Source organism: Coregonus clupeaformis, unplaced genomic scaffold (assembly GCF_020615455.1).
Source record: "Coregonus clupeaformis isolate EN_2021a unplaced genomic scaffold, ASM2061545v1 scaf0733, whole genome shotgun sequence".
NCBI classification, from domain to species: domain Eukaryota; kingdom Metazoa; phylum Chordata; class Actinopteri; order Salmoniformes; family Salmonidae; genus Coregonus; species Coregonus clupeaformis.
The window spans coordinates 217,637-235,698 of NW_025534188.1; the positions used below are offsets into that span (position 1 = coordinate 217,637).

The following is an 18,062-nucleotide window of genomic DNA, read 5'->3' on the forward strand; positions in this document are numbered from 1 at the left end:
CTCTTTGGTCTTGGCCATTGTGAAGTTTGGAGTGTGACTGTTTGAGGTTGTGGACAGGTGTCTTTTATACTGATAACAAGTTCAAACAGGTGCCATTAATACAGGTAACGAGTGGAGGACAGAGGAGCCTCTTAAAGAAGAAGTTACAGGTCTGTGAGAGCCAGAAATCTTGCTTGTTTGTAGGTGACCAAATACTTATTTTCCACCATAATTTGCAAATAAATTCATTAAAAATCCTACAATGGGATTTTCTGGATTTTTTTTCTCAATTTGTCTGTCATAGTTGACGTGTACCTATGATGAAAATTACAGGCCTCTCATCTTTTTAAGTGGGAGAACTTGCACAATTGGTGGCTGACTAAATACTTTTTTGCCCCACTGTAGATGCATTGAACGATTGAAAATAGAGGCATTGAACGATTGAAAATAGATGCATGAACGATTGAACATTTCAACGATTGAAAATAGATGCACTGATTGACTGAAAATAGATGCATTGAACAATTGAAAATATATGTACTGAACATTTGAAAATAGATGCATTGAACATTTGAAAATAGATGCATTGAATGATTGAAAATAGATGCATTAAACAATTGAAAATATATGCACTGAACGATTGAAAATAGATGCATTGAACAATTGAAAATAGATGCATTGAAAGATTGAAAATAGATGCATTGAACGATTGAAAATAGATGCATTAAACAATTGAAAATAGATGCATTGAAACGTTCAAAATAGATGCTTGAACAATTGAAAATAGATTCATTGGACGATTAAAAATAGATGCATTGAACGATTGAAAATAGATGCATTAAATGATTGAAAATAGATTTATTGAACGATTGAAAATGTAAACAATTTAAAATAGATGCACTGAATGACTGAAAATAGATGCATTGAACAATTGAAAACGAATGCATTGAAAAGTTGAAAATAGATGCATTAAATGATTGAAAATAGATTTATTGAACGATTGAAAATATAAACGATTGAAATTAGATGCACTGAACGATTGAAAATAGATGCATTGAACAATTGAACATTTCAACAATTGAAAATAGCTGCTCTGAACGATTGAAAATAGATGCATTGAACAATTGAACATTTCAACTATTGAAAATATATGCACTGAATGATTGAAAATATATGCATTGAACAATTGAAAATAGATGCTTTGAACATTTTAAAATAGATACATTGAACAATTGAAAAAATATATATTGAATGATTGAAAATATATGCTTTGAACGATTGAAAAGAGATGCATTAAACGATTGAAAATAGATGCATTGAACGATAAAAAATAGATACATTGAACGACTGAAAATAGATGCATTAAACGATTGAAAATATATGCATTGAACAATTGAAAATAGATGCATTGAATGATTAAAATAGATGCATTGAACGATTGAAAATAGATGGATTGAACGATTGAAAATACATAAATTAAACAATTTAAAATAGATGCATTGAACGATTGAAAATATATGCATTGAAACAATTGAAAATATATGCATTAAACGATTGAAAATAGATGCATTGAATGATTGAAAATAGAAGTGAAATTAATTGTTTCAGGTTACAACACCATCTACTATATAAACAGTGCCTTCAGAAAGTATTCACACTCCTTGACATTATTCCACATTTTGTTGTATTAGAGCCTGAATTCTAAATGGATTAAGTATACTTTTTCCCTCACCCATCTACACACAATACCCCATAATGACAAAGTGAAAACATGTTTTTAGAAATGTTTGCACATTTATTGAAAATGAAATACAGAAATATCTAATTCACATAAGTATTCATACCCCTGAGTCAATACTTTGTGGAAGCACCTTTGGCAGCAATTACAGCTGTGAGTCTTTCTGGGTAAGTCACTAAGAGCTTTCAACACCTGGATTGTGCAACATTAGCCCATTATTATTTTCAAAATTCTTCAAGCTCTGTCAAATCGGTTGTTGATCATTGCTAGACAACCATTTTCAGGTCTTGCCATAGGATGCATGTTTTTGAATATTTTTATTCTGTACATGCTTCCTTCTTTCCACTCTGTCATTAAGGTTAGTATTGTGGAGTAACTACAATGTTGTTGATCCATCCTCCATTTTCTCCTATCAAAGCCATTAAACTCTGTAACTGTTTTAAAGTCACCATTGGCCTCATGGTGAAATCCCTGAGCGGTTTCCTTCCTCTCCGGCAACTGAGTTAGGAAGTACGCCTGTATCTTTGTAGTGGCTGGGTATATTGATACCATCCAAAGTGTAATTAATAACTTCACCATGCTCAAAGGGATATTCAATGTCAGCTTTTTTTTTCTTTACCCATCTAGCAATAGGTCCCCTTCTTTGCGAGGCATTGAAAAACCACCCTGGTCTTGTGACTGAATCTGTGTTTGAAATTCACTGCTCGACTGAGGGACCAGATAATTGTATTTTTGTGGTACAGAGATGAGGTAGTCATTCCAAAATCATGTTAAACACTATTATTGCACACAGAGTGAGTTCATTCAACTTATTGTGTTTTGTTTTGTAATTTGTTAAGCAAATGTTTACTCCTGAACTTATTTAAGCTTGCCATAACAAAGGGGTTGAATAGTTCTTGACTCAAGACATTTCAGCTTTTCATTCTTTATTAATTTGTACAAAATTCTAAAAACATAATTCCACTTTGACATAATGGGGTATTGTGTGTAGCCCAGTGACAAATAATCTCAATTGAATCCATTTTAAATTCAGGCTGTAACACAACAACAGTGAAAGAAGTCAAGGCGCTGTATCCACAGCACAGGGCGTTGTACAGGTAAATGGATCGGCATCACAACTCCTAGAAACAGAGATTGAGACTGAACCTGGCTTCATCCGTTGTGGTGGCATTTCAAAAGGGGTTAAGGATGGGTAAGCGTTGGTTTAGCCGTAGCTGGCGCTGACTGGTCCCCTGTCGGTCCCACAGCAACGCGGATGACGAGGACTTGTCTCCGGAGCAGAAGATCGAACGTGAGAAGGAACGCAGGATGGCCAATAACGCCCGGGAGCGGCTGCGCGTCCGTGACATCAACGAGGCCTTCAAGGAGCTGGGCCGCATGGTGCAGCTGCACCTGAAGAGCGACAAGCCACAGACCAAACTGCTCATACTGCATCAGGCCGTGGCCGTCATACTGAGTCTGGAGCAGCAAGTCAGAGGCAAGGGACCTGACACACACACACATAAATATATATATAAATATATATATATATAGGGACCTGACACATTTATACACATAAATATATATATATATATATATATATAGGGACCTGACACACTTATACACATAAATATATATATATATATATATATATAGGGACCTGACACACACACATAAATATATATATAAATATATATATATATATAGGGACCTGACACACTTATACACACAAATATATATATATATATATAGGGACCTGACACACTTATACACATAAATATATATATATATATATAGGGACCTGACACACTTATACACATAAATATATATATATATATATATAGGGACCTGACACACTTATACACATAAATATATATATATATAGGGACCTGACACACACACAGACATATAGAGACAGACACACAATATTTCACTTGCTGCTCCTGGCTCAGTATGTGGCTCAGTGTGTGTGGGTGTGGGTGTGTGTGTGTAGTAGTGGTAGGAGTAGTAGTATTAGTAGTATTAGTAGTAGTAGTAGTAGTAGTAGTAGTAGTAGTAGTAGCATTAGTAGTAGCAGTAGCAGCAGTAGTAGTAGTAGTAGTAGTAGTAGTAGTATTAGTAGTAGTAGTATTAGTAGTAGCATTAGTAGTAGCAGTAGCAGTAGTAGTAGTAGTAGTAGTAGTAGTAGTAGTAGTAGTAGTAGTAGGAGTAGTAGTACTTCATAAATATATTTCTAGTACTAGTACTGTTACTACTACTACACACACACATACACACACACCTACTGAGCCTGGAGCAGCAAATCAGAGGTCAGAGAAAATACACACACATACACACACACACACCAACACACACCAACACACACCAGGGTGCATTATTCTTTAGGCCTGGCTGTGGCTGAATCTTAACTTCCCCTTAAGTCAAATTTTCACTCAGCTTCCTATTGATGTCAATGCATTACTTAGTGAAAATCTTACTCAAGTGGAAGTTAGGATTGGCTCCATAATTTAATAACAGATATAGAGCAATATCTTCTCAGATCCACACGGTGGCGCTGCTTCAGTTCTTAAAACACTTACTTGTGTCTATATGTTTCTGCGTGCGTCTGTGTCTCTAGAGAGGAACCTGAACCCTAAGGCTGCGTGTCTGAAGAGACGTGAGGAGGAAAAAGGTTCGTCGGACGGCGGAGCGGCCCTCTCCCTGGCCGGGGCACACCACGCCATGGGGGACGCCTCCAACCCAATGGGACAAATGTAAAACCTCTAAATGGTCAGAAGATATTCACTTTAAACTAATCTGCTGTGAAAAACACGTGTACCATAACTTAACCATTAACCAAAAACAATGAAAACTAAATTGGGTATACAATGTTTTTAGCATTCTGGCTCCATTTGCTAAGAGTAAAATGCAATAATAAAGGTTTTTAAAAGAGAACACATATTTGTTCTAGTTATCAGACTTCCACAGTGGCTTGGATTGTGTAAATGGATAGCATCGTCGGTTTGTCTACACTCGCTTCCCATATAAATGATATACTTTATAGCAGAATTACAGTACAAACGGGGACAAATTAGGACCATTTCTCCCTTGTACACTTGAGTCCAAATTGATTGAAATTGAACGAGCAGACTTGCATCGTTTTTCTGTGGTTGGCATTACTGGTAGCTAACAACGGGGCTTGCTGGCTAACTCCACAAACCCTCAAATCTATTGAAATGAAACGCTGGGTACATTTTGACAACAGATTGGCAGTAAGTGTGCTTTTAGTGTGTGTGCGCTCATTTTGTGTTCCGCTGTGTGTGTGTAGTTGACTTGCTTTAGCTTCATCAAATGAAACTCAGTGAAAACCATCTTGTGGTTTTGATTGTGTGTGATGTGATGTTTTGTGTTGATTGTTTCACTGTCTATTTGAACGTTGTGCAGAAACTGTGAGGCAGAATCAAGCTCTGACAATAGCATAACCCACATACACTGCAGTCATTTACCAGACGCTCTTATCCAGAGCGACTTAATGTATAGTCAGTGCATTCAACAAAGTCTAGTAGGGGACCTTTCTTCTTGTCCCATCGGTGCAACTCACGTACGGACTCGGGAGAGGCGAAGTTCGAAAGTAACGCATCCTCCAAAGCCTTGCTTAACCCAGACATACCAATGTGTCGGAGGAAACACCGTCCAGCTGGCGACTGCCACAAGGAGTTGCTGGAGTGCGATGGGACAAGGACATCCCGACCGGGCCAAACCCTCCCCGAATCTGAACGATAACAATTGCGCACCGCCTCATGGGTCTCCCGGTCGCAGCACAGCCTGGGATCGAACCCGGGTCTGTAGTGACGCCTTAAGCACAGCGATGCAGTGCCTTAGACCGCTGCGCCACTCGGGAGGCCGGGACCTTCCTTCTTCACAGGCCTCCTAAGCCAGTTCTGTAAGCAGATGGTGGTAGTTTGTTAGCTAAGCGTTATCATAGAACAAAGGGGGTGGGAGAGAATGTGAAGAATGCTAATTATCTCCAAATGGTAGAGATGTGGCGAGAGGTGCCTTGTAGTGAAGAACCGGAAGCTGGAGGTGGAAGTATGTCCTCCATCAGGTTCAGGTGAACCTGTTCAAATGACATTTGTGTAAAGAGGAGGATCTGAACTCCAGTACACAGGGGCACAAACTAACCATACAGTGGTACACAGGGGCACAAACTAACCATACAGTGGTACACAGGGGCACAAACTAACCATACAGTGGTACACAGGGGCACAAACTAACCATACAGTGGTACACAGGGGCACAAACTAACCATACAGTGGTACACAGGGGCACAAACTAACCATACAGTGGTACACAGGGGCACAAACTAACCATACAGTGGTACACAGGGGCACAAACTAACCATACAGTGGTACACAGGGGCACAAACTAACCATACAGTGGTACACAGGGGCACAAACTAACCATACAGTGGTACACAGGTACAGTATCACAACAGGATCATTTCTACAGACCATAGAAATAGAATGACCCATGAGTGAACTGTCAAATTGCCATGGTCTGAAGGACTTCTAGTCATTCTGTTTCTATGATCTACACAGAGGCCTTTCATAACTTGATCTTAATCTTAGGGAACATAGAAGGACGTTTAGGGTCTAGACCGTCTGTCCTCAACTTTTCCTTTTAGTTTCTTTTCAGTTGTGTGTATGTGTATGTGTGTATGTGTGTATGTGTGTATGTGTGTGTGTGTGTGTGTGTGTGTGTGTGTGTGTGTGTGTGTGTGTGTGTGTGTGTGTGTGTGTGTGTGTGTGTGTGTGTGTGTGTGTGTGTGTGTGTGTGTGTGTGTGTGTGTGTGTGTGTGTCTGTGTGTGTGTGTGTGTCTGTGTGTGTTTGTGTGTCTGTGTTTGTGTCGTGTTTGTTGGCTGGTTTGTCGAGTTAACAGGTGAGTACAGTGTCTCACAGCTCTCTCTAACCCCCTTCTGTCCTCCTCAAGGTCCAAGCTCCCGGAGTTCATCAAGATGATGAGCGACCACTTCCTTTGACAACATTCTCCTATTTCCTGAATCAATCAATCAACCGATCACGTCAATCAAGGATCGATCGATCTGACCACCTGATCTGACCAATATCTTTCCCTGACCACCTGTCTTTTGTCTTCTGTAGAAATGAAACGAACCCAAATGTATATTGGCTATGGAACAACATAACAGATACTACAGTACTACAGTACTACAGGACTACAGGACTACAGTACTACAGATACTACAGTACTACAGTACTACATATACTACAGTACTACATATACTACATATACTACAGTACTACAGTTCTACAGTACTGCAGATAATACAGTACTACAGATAATACATATACTGCAGTACTACAGATACTACAGTACTACAGATACTACAGTACTACAGATACTACAGATACTACAGATACTACAGTACTACAGTACTACAGATAATACAGTACTACAGTACTACATATAATACAGATACTACAGTACTACAGATACTACAGTATTACAGTACTACAGTACTACAGATATGACAGTACTACAGTACTACAGCTAATACAGTACTACAGATAATACAGTACTACAGTACTACACATAATACAGATACTACAGTACTACAGATGCTACAGTACTACAGTACTACATATACTACAGTACTACAGTACTACATATACTACATATACTACAGTACTACAGTTCTACAGTACTGCAGATAATACAGTACTACAGATAATACATATACTGCAGTACTACAGATACTACAGTACTACAGATACTACAGTACTACAGATACTACAGATACTACAGTACTACAGTACTACATATAATACAGATACTACAGTACTACAGATACTACAGTATTACAGTACTACAGTACTACAGATACGACAGTACTACAGTACTACAGTACTACAGCTAATACAGTACTACAGATACTACAGTACTACAGATGCTACAGTACTACAGTGCTACAGTGCTACAGTACTACAGTACTAAAGATACTACATATACTACAGTACTACAGATACTACAGTACTACAATTACTACAGTACTACAGATACTACAGTACTACAGTACTACAGATACTACAGATACTACAGTACTACAGATACTACAGTACTACAGATACTACAGATACTACAGTACTACAGATACTACAGTACAATACATTTGTTGTTCTTCTTTCTTTCTGTTATTATATATCTTAAAGAAGAAAAAAAATGGGGGGGAAATAGAACAATTGATGCAACTACTCGATGTTGGGGGACTATTTCAAACATATCATTATGTTGTTTAACAATGTTTAACAATGTTGCAGACTGAGCTGTTAGTGAACACAGCCCTCTCAACTGAATGGCAATCTTCGCCACACTGTGGAAACTCTTGCAGTAGTGCCTGAAATCCTCATTGACATTTCAAGTTAGATAGATATATATGAAAACTCAATCAGTCGGTCTAGAGGGGAGGGGGTATTAAAATAATATGAAAAGTAGACATTATGTAGAATTTCAAGAAATTGTAAAAACATGCAATAATGACAAAAAAAGTGTACTTCTAATCTAAAACGTAATTTTAAGATAACACTTTGTTTTTGGGCTCTAAGTTGGCTAGAATTGGCGGTATACTAGAGAGGATATATAGGCAAAACATCTTATACTTGTAGCCACTCGAAACCAGCAAACGTCCGGATTCAAATTTGAAATGTGTTTTCATTGGCCATTCCTTTGCGTGGGCGGAGCAGATGAGCAAATGGACCCTTTTGATTGGAGGGCAGGCCGTTGGTAGTGTTACTGTTGGTTACTCCATGTTACAAGGCAGATGAAGGAAGGATGGAGGGAATGTCTCCTTGCTGTGTCTGTCACACAGAGAGATCCAGACCAGGTCAGAACAGAACAAAGTCTCTCCCAGTTGATGAGACCCCGGTCAAAAGGTCAAGGTCTCTCCCAGTGATGATGACACTTCCAGGTTGGTGATGTCACTTCCCGGTTGGTGATGACGCTGCATTGGAAAGGCACAGCCAGAGGGGGAGGTATATCCCAGAGGCCGAGCAGTCCGTCATCTTGTATGATTTGTCTGGTTTATAAACCCCGGTCTAGCACTTCACCCCCCCTCTGTCCCCCTCCCCAGTTCTCCCTTCCTGCCCACTTAACGCCCCAACCCCAGACCCTGCAAGGCCCCAGAGATGCACATTTAACATTCACTTCTACCAATGTGCCTTTTAGAGTTCATATCATTCAAATGCGATGAGGAGGAGACGGACGTTATCTGAACTTTGTAGGATTCAAGCTTAGGGAACCGTTAGTTATTAGGTCTATGCATTCAGGTTTTTTCCGACCTGGGAATTAAAAAAAAAAAAAAATGTCAAAATAAAAAAAAGTATTTTTTGGATAAACTGTATTTAATTGTACTGTATGCTTATATGTAATTAGAAGGCGTGTCCCTGAACGGACCTTGTTTTAGTCAGTTGAACCCCCTGGCGGCCCCAGCACCCCGAGTTTCAGACCCCTTCCTGTATTATTACAAGTTGCAGCCTGTTTCCATAGTGAACTACACGTCTGTTATTGAGCGTTGTATTATAGCTATCAGCTTTTTATCAATATCGGCTTTTCCGTGAGCCACTGTAGTCTTCAGTAGTGTGTGATTGTATATGTAAAACAGAATTTTCCCTCATTTTTTAATCTTTCTCTTATTCTTATTCTTTGTCTGTTCTGGTTTCTCTGTCGATGAAAAAAAGTACTAAACCACAATTTGCTGTCGTATAGAGATTCGTCAGCAGCTGTTTTTAAATGTGGTTTACGTTATCCAATCAACACAAGGCACTGAAACTGGAAAATAGTCTATTTGAAAATCAATATCTATAAATGTAAAAATATATACAATATATAAATAAGGAAGGTGCCGGTTTTCAAAGGAGAGGTTGTTTTGGTGGTGATGAATTATTTTCTCAGAGATGGGTAGAAGGTTTGAAGAGGCGTCTCAGTGTTACTTTAAAGAGACAGGACGTGTTCTTCTTCTCTGGTGTGCCGTGCCGTGACATCACAATGACTGACTATGGCAGCCCTGACTGGACAAAAGGGACCGGAGTTCTCTGGCGTGCCGTGACATCACAATGACTGACTATGGCAGCCCTGACTGGACAAAAGGGACCGGAGTTCTCTGGCGTGCCGTGACATCACAATGACTGACTATGGCAGCCCTGACTGGACAAAAGGGACCGGAGTTCTCTGGCGTGCCGTGACATCACAATGACTGACTATGGCAGCCCTGACTGGACAAAAGGGACCGGAGTTCTCTGGCGTGCCATGACATCACAATGACTGACTAAGGCACCCCTGACTGGACAAAAGGGACCAGAGTTCCAACATGCTCCTCTCACTGCTATTCAGCTGTCAAAGGAAACGCAGACATTTGTCAATTGTATGCAACAAATGCAAATGTACCATTATTTTGAAATTGTGTATGTAAAAGTTCTATTTTTACATGTAGACTGTTGTTATTTTGTGTTTAGATAATACGTTGTATCAGTTTTTTGTTAAAAGATGAAAAAGTAAAATTCGGTGTTGAAAACGTGTCACATTGAAAATGTAGTGAGGTCAAAAGCTTCAATATCATTGTTTTTATTCAACATTTTGTTTGTTTATATCAAAAAGGTATATAATATTATTTTCATGCTCCATACTCATTGCCATTTTTCATTGTATTTTTGAAGAAAATGTGTAAATAGTCATAATACACAGGGTTCAATGACAATTTGGTGGGGTGCTGGTGTTGACTGGCTGAGAGTGGGAGGTGATTGAGTTGATTTGATCAGTTGTATTCCGCTTGTATTTGTCTGGTCAGTCTAACCAGGTGCCAATATTAATTAAAAATCAATGGCACTTAACTGTATGTGTGTCATGGTTTAGTATTCAAATCGCTATTCTCTATTTACAGCCTCGGTGTGGCACCACCATGACTCGTTGACAGACAGCAGAACTCTTGTCTGCAGGGAAATACTGTCTATTCTGGCAGTATTCAAGTGGTGCTAAACATGTACGGTCAGAGTTACAGTTCTTCCCCGCATAGATTCAGTATAAATACCTTGGCAAGAAATCCTAATTTGTCCGTTTAATTAAACGTTTGATTTGCCTTAAAATGTGCCCCTAGCATCTGAAATTAATGTTAATATATTATTGTGAAGATTGGAAAACGTTGCAGTCTTTTTTTTTTTAGCTATTTCGCCCTAGGCAGCTTCAGTCTATTATTTTACAGTGTTTTCCAGCTCATTCCTGATCATTCTTGATAGTTCCTGATCATTCCTGATAATTCCTTCTAATTCCTGCTGTTCGAATCGGACCGAGGCTAAACTTTTTAATTAGATTGGGCGTGTCATTCAAGTGCTAATATTTAGATTTTGCAAGATTTAATTTTAGTAAAAATTCTCAAGGATTGCAATATCTCAGTTGTTGTGTTTATAGCAACAGGCAAAATAAAAATAAAAAAATATATATATATTCGTGGGTGTACATATTATCTCACCTCTCTTGTTTTCAGTGATTGAACAATGTGCTACAGCAATATTATTACAGCAGTAATGATATCAGATATATAAGCACTTTATCCTCCAGAGTGGTGTGTAGGATAGAAAACACATATTAAAATATTGTTGAATGCATCGGGAAATGTTCTAAGATCTTGCTCGTTATTTTAAAAAAAATGGTTGCCCTTGAAAGCTAATTCTAGTGCTACATTGTTCACCAAGAACAAAAGTAAAGGGTCAATGCTCTTTTTGATCTTTATAGTTATTTTCTGGTGATCATTGTAATTCAATAAAGATAATTATCTTTAGTCATTCAACTGTCTGTATTAGGCCGTTCCCCTATGAATTTGATGTTATGTTCTCTATTTGAGTTCTACACACCTGAAGCAGACACTGGTTATCTATAGACTGAAAACGAGGCCACGACAGACTGGATTTCATTTTGTACTTCAGACAATGAGCGCCGATGAACACAAGCAGCCAAACCATTGATATTTTCCGTTGTGCGAAAATAATGGAAAAAACCCCCGGCATTTTATACAAATGGTTACATTGGGTGTTTTTGTGTGACACTGATTTTGCAGGAAGCCTTCCTAATGTTTTTGTAAAATGTAAAAAGAATGAAAAATAATAAAGTTAACAATAAAAGGGGCCTCTTTGCTTTATAACGATGGCTGCCGTTAAAAAACAAGGAACAATTATTTAACATCCACTGACCAAAAAAAAAAAAAAAAAAAAAAGCCTATTGCAGAGTAATATCGATTTAATTTCTGATACGCTACAAACCACAGAGTCAAACAGATTTAAGTCTGGATAAAAGGTTTAGCCTGACTAGATAATCATTCTACTCATTATACTAAATTACGATAATAAGATCACACTTTGAAAGGTATAGTAGACTTTAAGTTTGAAAGGTTTGATGGTGACAGGGAGTTCCTTTTGTCTTCAGTCTAGCTTCTAGCCACCATGAACAGTGACACCTGTCAATCAAGTTATGTATGCAATTTGTACATATCCAGTCTTCAATATGGTTTAATTACTCTCTTCTATTATTTTACATCTCACATCAAGAGATACTGACTTACACAGAAGTTAGACTACAGAGATACTGACTTACATAGAAGTTAGACTACAGAGATACTAACACAGAAGTTAGACTACAGAGATACTAACACAGAAGACTACAGAGATACTGACTAACACAGAAGTTAGACTACAGAGATACTGAATAACACATAAGTCAGACTACAGAGATACTAACACAGAAGTTAGACTACAGAGATACTAACACAGAAGTTAGACTACAGAGATACTGACTAACACAGAAGTTAGACTACAGAGATACTGACTAACACAGAGGTTAGACTACAGAGATACTGACTAACACAGAAGTTAGACTACAGAAATACTAACACAGAAGTTAGACTACAGAGATACTAACACAGAAGTTAGACTACAGAGATACTAACACAGAGGTTAGACTACAGAGATACTGACTAACATAGAAGTTAGACTACAGAGATACTAACACAGAAGTCAGACTACAGAGATACTAACACAGAGAAATATAAGACAGGCTCATGGCCAAAAAAATGAACAGAACGGAAGCTATCAGCTATGGCTATTACTTTGGCTACCCTGGCTATGCCCCCATAGGATGGCTATGCCCCCATAGGATGACAATGCCCCCATAGGATGACAATGCCCCAATCCACAGGGCACGAGTTGTCACTGAATGGTTTGATGAGCATGAAAACGACGTAAATCATATGCCATGGCCGTCTCAGTCACCAGATCTCAAACCAATTGAACACTTATGGGAGATTGTGGCACAGCCCCTGAGACAGCGTTTTCCACCACCAACAACAAAACACCAAATGGTGTCGCATCCCTCCAATAGAGTTCCAGACACCTGTAGAATCCATGCTAAAGGTGCATTGAAGCTGTTCTGTCTTGACACTTTGTGTTGGTGTTTCCTTTATTTGGCAGTTACCTGTACATGTAAGCATCACTAAGTCTAATAGAGATACACCAGGTGGCACCATGGCTTCTTCTTCTTCTTCTTCTGCTTCTTCTTCTTCTGCTTCTTCTTCTTCTTCTTCTTCTTCTTCTTCTTCTTCTGCCTTCTGCTTCTTCTGCTTCTTCTTCTGCTTCTTCTTCTTCTTCTTGCTTCTTCTTCTTCTTCTGCTTCTTCTTCTTCTTCTGCTTCTTCTTCTGCTTCTTCTTCTTCTTCTTCTGCTTGTTCTTCTTCTTCTTCTTCTTCTTCTTCTTCTTCTTTTATCTGGGTAGTTATTGTTTTACTTCTTGTTCTGTATAATTTCAGCCGTGGTTGGTTGGTTTAAACATGTTCATTTCAGAGTTTTATAGACTACATACGTAATGGTTAAAATATATGAACTGTGGCCTTTTTCATTCTTCTTGTTACTTGTGATGCAATTAAATTGAAGGAAAAAATAAAGTGAGAGGAGAATGACCATGGATCAGTGCCTGGCGTTTTGTTCTAAAGCTTCCTTTGTTCAGTGCTCTTTTGCTATGAAATAGACTAGTGCACCGCGTCATAGTAGAGCAGAGGAAAAAAATAAGAAACTACATTTAAAACAAGACAATATATTTGGCTTATTTTTTGCAGGGGCAATCCTTTTATACCAGGAATATTGAGGAAATAAAATATTACCTTAAAAAAATATACATATTATAAATATTCCACTTTGTAGATTTTTGGGATTCACTCAAAGTAAAAAGGCTGTTACTTTATTTTACTTTTTAAATATGTTATTTGACCATGTCACTGAGACGAAACTGAATGGTGTTTTCCATGACAGACAGAGAGGGAGGATCCCGTCTGAACCTGCAGCACTGATTCTAAAGGAAATTTAAAGAAACAGTTACACATTATTTCCAGTGTGTGGCTGAGGACCTCAATACCTTTTATTTAATGTATTTTGGTGTGTGTGTTACGTTCCTGTTACTTAAAAAAAAAAAAAAAAAGTACTATGTTTTTGGTTTCAGTTGTATTTTTTTATTTTAGTTGTATGTTATAATTATTATTGTTGTTTATTATTACTTTCATTATTAGATGTGTCCGAACAGGTCCGAACAGGTCCGAACACGTGTGCTGGAGTTGCTTCTCTTCAAACCAGCCCATCATAGGCCCATTGCCTGCCGTTTTTCATCTTGTACATGACCGTTCTGTAGTAATAAATGTGCCATTTTTATAACCTAAGTGCTTTCATGATCTTGCTTTTTATTATTCACGAATGTTATTATGCACTCTACACGTGTAGGACACTTCTGATCTTCATAAGTTGTTATTCAAGTACTGTTACGATTGTTGTAATATACTGTATATTTCAAACGCACGCACGCGCACACACACACACTCACTCTCATTCACTGCCTAAAAAAAGGATAGATGGCTAAGATTTCAATCTACACTACAGATCTATTATATATGCATGTACATTGTACCTTCCTTAACCCTTACTTACCACTTAACATTTTCATAGATAATAGATGTTTATATACCACTGAAATACAATCTGTGTGAAGTGAAGGTTCAACTTAAAGTTACCAATACCTCCCCTAAGAGAGTTAGCTATAGAGAAACAGAAATGAAAAGCCTAGGTACAGTGGCACATCTTCTAAACAAAGTCTGAAGTTATTAGCTACGTCGACGTTTAAAGAAATGTTGCATAGAAAATAGATGCGACAATTGCCTGCTGCGGTGCCGTTCAAATTGAACTGTCTTGTGTCGATAAAAAGAGCTGGATGTAATGACGTCGCACATAAAAAAAAAAAAAGACGTGGTTGAAGCGTTTCCATTATCCATTTAGGCTAATTTGCGCATTAATAAATTGGCGACAGCCTGTATCCCCTTCCACCTACAGTGCCTTGCAAAGGTATTCATCCCCCTTGTCGTTTTTCCTATTTTGTTGCATTACAACCTGTAATTTAAATTTATTTTTATTTGGATTTCATGTAATGGACATACACAAAATAGTCAAAATTGGTGAAGTGAAATAAAAAAAATTACTTGTTTCAATAAATTCTAAAAAATGAATAACGGAAAAGTGGTGCGTGCCAATGTATTCACCCCCTTTACTATGAAGCCCCTAAATAAGATCTGGTGCAACCAATTACCTTCAGAAGTCACATAATTAGTTAAATAAAGTCCACCTGTGTGCAATCTAAGTGTCACATGATCTCAGTATATATACACCTGTTCTGAAAGGCCCCGGAGTCTGCAACAGCACTAAGCAAGGGGCACCACCAAGCAAGCGGCACCATGAAGACCAAGGAGCTCTCCAAACAGGTCAGGGACAAAGTTGTGGAGAAGTTCAGGTCAGGGTTGGGTTATAAAAAAATATCAGAAACTTTGAACATCCCACGGAGCACCATTAAATCCATTATTAAAAAATTGAAAGAATATGGCACCACAACAAACCTGCCAAGAGAAGGCCGCCCACCAAAACTCATGGACCAGGCAAGGAGGGCATTAATCAGAGAGGCAACAAATAGACCAAGTCTTTTTTAATCTTCAACATAGGAATGCTACCAAAAAGAACTTAATGAAACTGGTTAATTGACGGAGTCACCCATAATTCACCAAATGATATTTTGAAGGAAGAAACAAAGTACTTTAAGCATATGTTTTATTTTCAGTCGCCTCCATCTCCTCTAATTGAAGCTAATTGTATAGATTTTTTTTCTATTGATAATGTCAAATTAACAGCCACACAGAAAGACTCATGTGAAGGTGAAATTACAGAGGAGGAACTTCTGGATGCAATTAAAGACTTTAAGTCCGGGAAAACTCCAGGGTTGGATGGCATACCAGTCGAGGTATACCAAACCTTTTTTGATATACGAAGCGGACCGTTATTAGCATGTTTTAACCACTCCTATGTAAATGGTAGATTATCTGACACTCAAGAAGAAGGTCTGATCTCATTATTACTGAAACAGGATACAAGTGGAAAATATAAAGATCCAGTCCATTTACAAAATTGGAGGCCCCTTACACTTCAGTGTTGTGATGCAAAAATCCTAGCAAAATGTATAGCGCATAGAATTCAAAAGGTATTGTCGGATATTATTCATTCTAATCAGACAGGTTTTTTACATGGAAGATACATTGGAGATAATATAAGGCAAGTATTGGAAACAATAGAACACTATGGAAAATATGGGAAACCAGGCCTGCTATTCATAGCAGACTTCGAAAAGGCATTTGATAAAGTTCGACTGGGGTTTATATATAAATGCCTGGAGCATTTCAATTTTGGAGAATCTCTTATAAAATGGGTCAAAATCATGTATAGTAACCCTAGGTGTAAAATTGTAAATAATGGCTATTTCTCAGAAAGTTTTAAACTGTCAAGAGGAGTGAAACAAGGATGTCCACTATCGGCATATCTATTTATTGTGGCCATCGAGATGTTAGCTATTAAAATCAGATCCAATAATAATATCAGATGATTAGAAATACAGGGCTTAAAAACAAAGGTGTCATTGTACGCTAATGATTCATGTTTTCTTTTAAATCCACATCTAGAATCCCTCCACAGCCTCATAGAGGATCTAGATACATTTTCTAACCTCTCTGGATTACAACCAAATTATGACAAATGTACTATATTACGTATTGGATCACTAAAAAATACAATTTTTACATTACCATGTAGTTTACCAATAAAATGGTCTGATGGTGATGTGGATATACTCGGAATACATACCCCAAAGGAAATAAATGATCTCACTTCAATAAATTTTAATAGAAAGTTAGCAAAAATAGATAAGATCTTACTACCATGGAAAGGAAAATCACCCTGATTAACTCTTTAGTATTATCCCAGTTTACCTATTTGCTTATGGTCTAACCTACGCCTAGCGAACAGTTTTTTAAATTATATGAGAAAAAAATATTCAATTTTATTTGGAACGGCAAGCCAGACAAAATTAAAAGAGCATATTTAAATAATGAATATGAATTCGGAGGACAGAAATTATTAAATATTAAAGCATTAGACCTATCACTAAAAGCTTCAGTCATACAAAAGTTATACTTAAATCCGAACTGGTTCTCAAGCAAATTAGTAAGATTGTCTCACCCAATGTTCAAGAAAGGCCTTTTTCCCTTTATTCAGATTACAACCTCTCACTTTCAGTTATTTGAAAAGGAAATAATCTCCCAAATGTCACTATTTCTAAAACAAGCCATAGAAAGTTGGTTGCAATTTCAATTTAATCCTCCAGAAACGACAGAACAAATAATGCAACAAATATTGTGGTTAAATTCAAGTATACTAATTGACAAAAAACCTTTATTTTTTGACAGAATGTTTAAAAAAGGTATAATCTTCGTAAATGATATCATCGGTAGGACTGGTGGAGTTATGTCACACATGCAGCTAACAAAAACATATGGAAATGTCTGCTCTACCCAAAATTACAACCAAATAATTGCAGCCTTACCGCAAAAGTGGAAGAGGAAAGTGGAAGGGGGAGAAAGCAAGGAACTTGTCTGTCGGCCTTGCATTAAAGAACATAATTGGTTAAGGAAAACTGTGATAAATAAAAAAGTATATCAGTTTCATTTAAGGACCAAAGGATTGACAGCCGTCCCATATAGATTGCAAAATAGTTGGGAAGAGATCTTTGACGTACCGATCCCATGGCATAGTGTTTATGAACTGACACGCAAAACGACACCGGATTCAAAAATTAGAATCTTTCAATTTAAATTATTATATAAAATTCTTACTACCAATATAATGTTATTTATATGGGGGATACAATCTTCCCAGCTCTGCAGGTTTTGCTGTGAAGAGACAGATTCATTAGATCATTT

At 37.7% G+C, this 18,062-nt stretch overlaps 1 protein-coding gene across 13 annotated transcripts in view; it reads left to right on the forward strand.

Annotated features, from left to right (window-relative positions):
- The window catches only part of LOC121573374 (transcription factor 4), a 196,292-nt gene extending 189,241 nt beyond the window's left edge, over window positions 1-7,051 (forward strand). For 3 of the 13 annotated variants that reach the window (XM_045216525.1, XM_045216531.1, XM_041885304.2), the window contains 3 exons: window positions 2,965-3,194; window positions 4,314-4,465; window positions 6,666-7,049. In XM_045216525.1, coding sequence (XP_045072460.1) covers window positions 2,965-3,194; window positions 4,314-4,453 — 370 coding nt within the window. In that variant the 3' untranslated portion in view covers window positions 4,454-4,465; window positions 6,666-7,049. Of the gene's footprint in view, window positions 1-2,964; window positions 3,195-4,313; window positions 4,466-6,665 lie in introns of all 13 variants that reach the window. The other 10 variants (XM_045216521.1, XM_045216526.1, XM_045216529.1 and 7 more) reach the window with 5 other exon arrangements.
- Window positions 7,052-18,062: the final 11,011 nt, after the last annotated feature.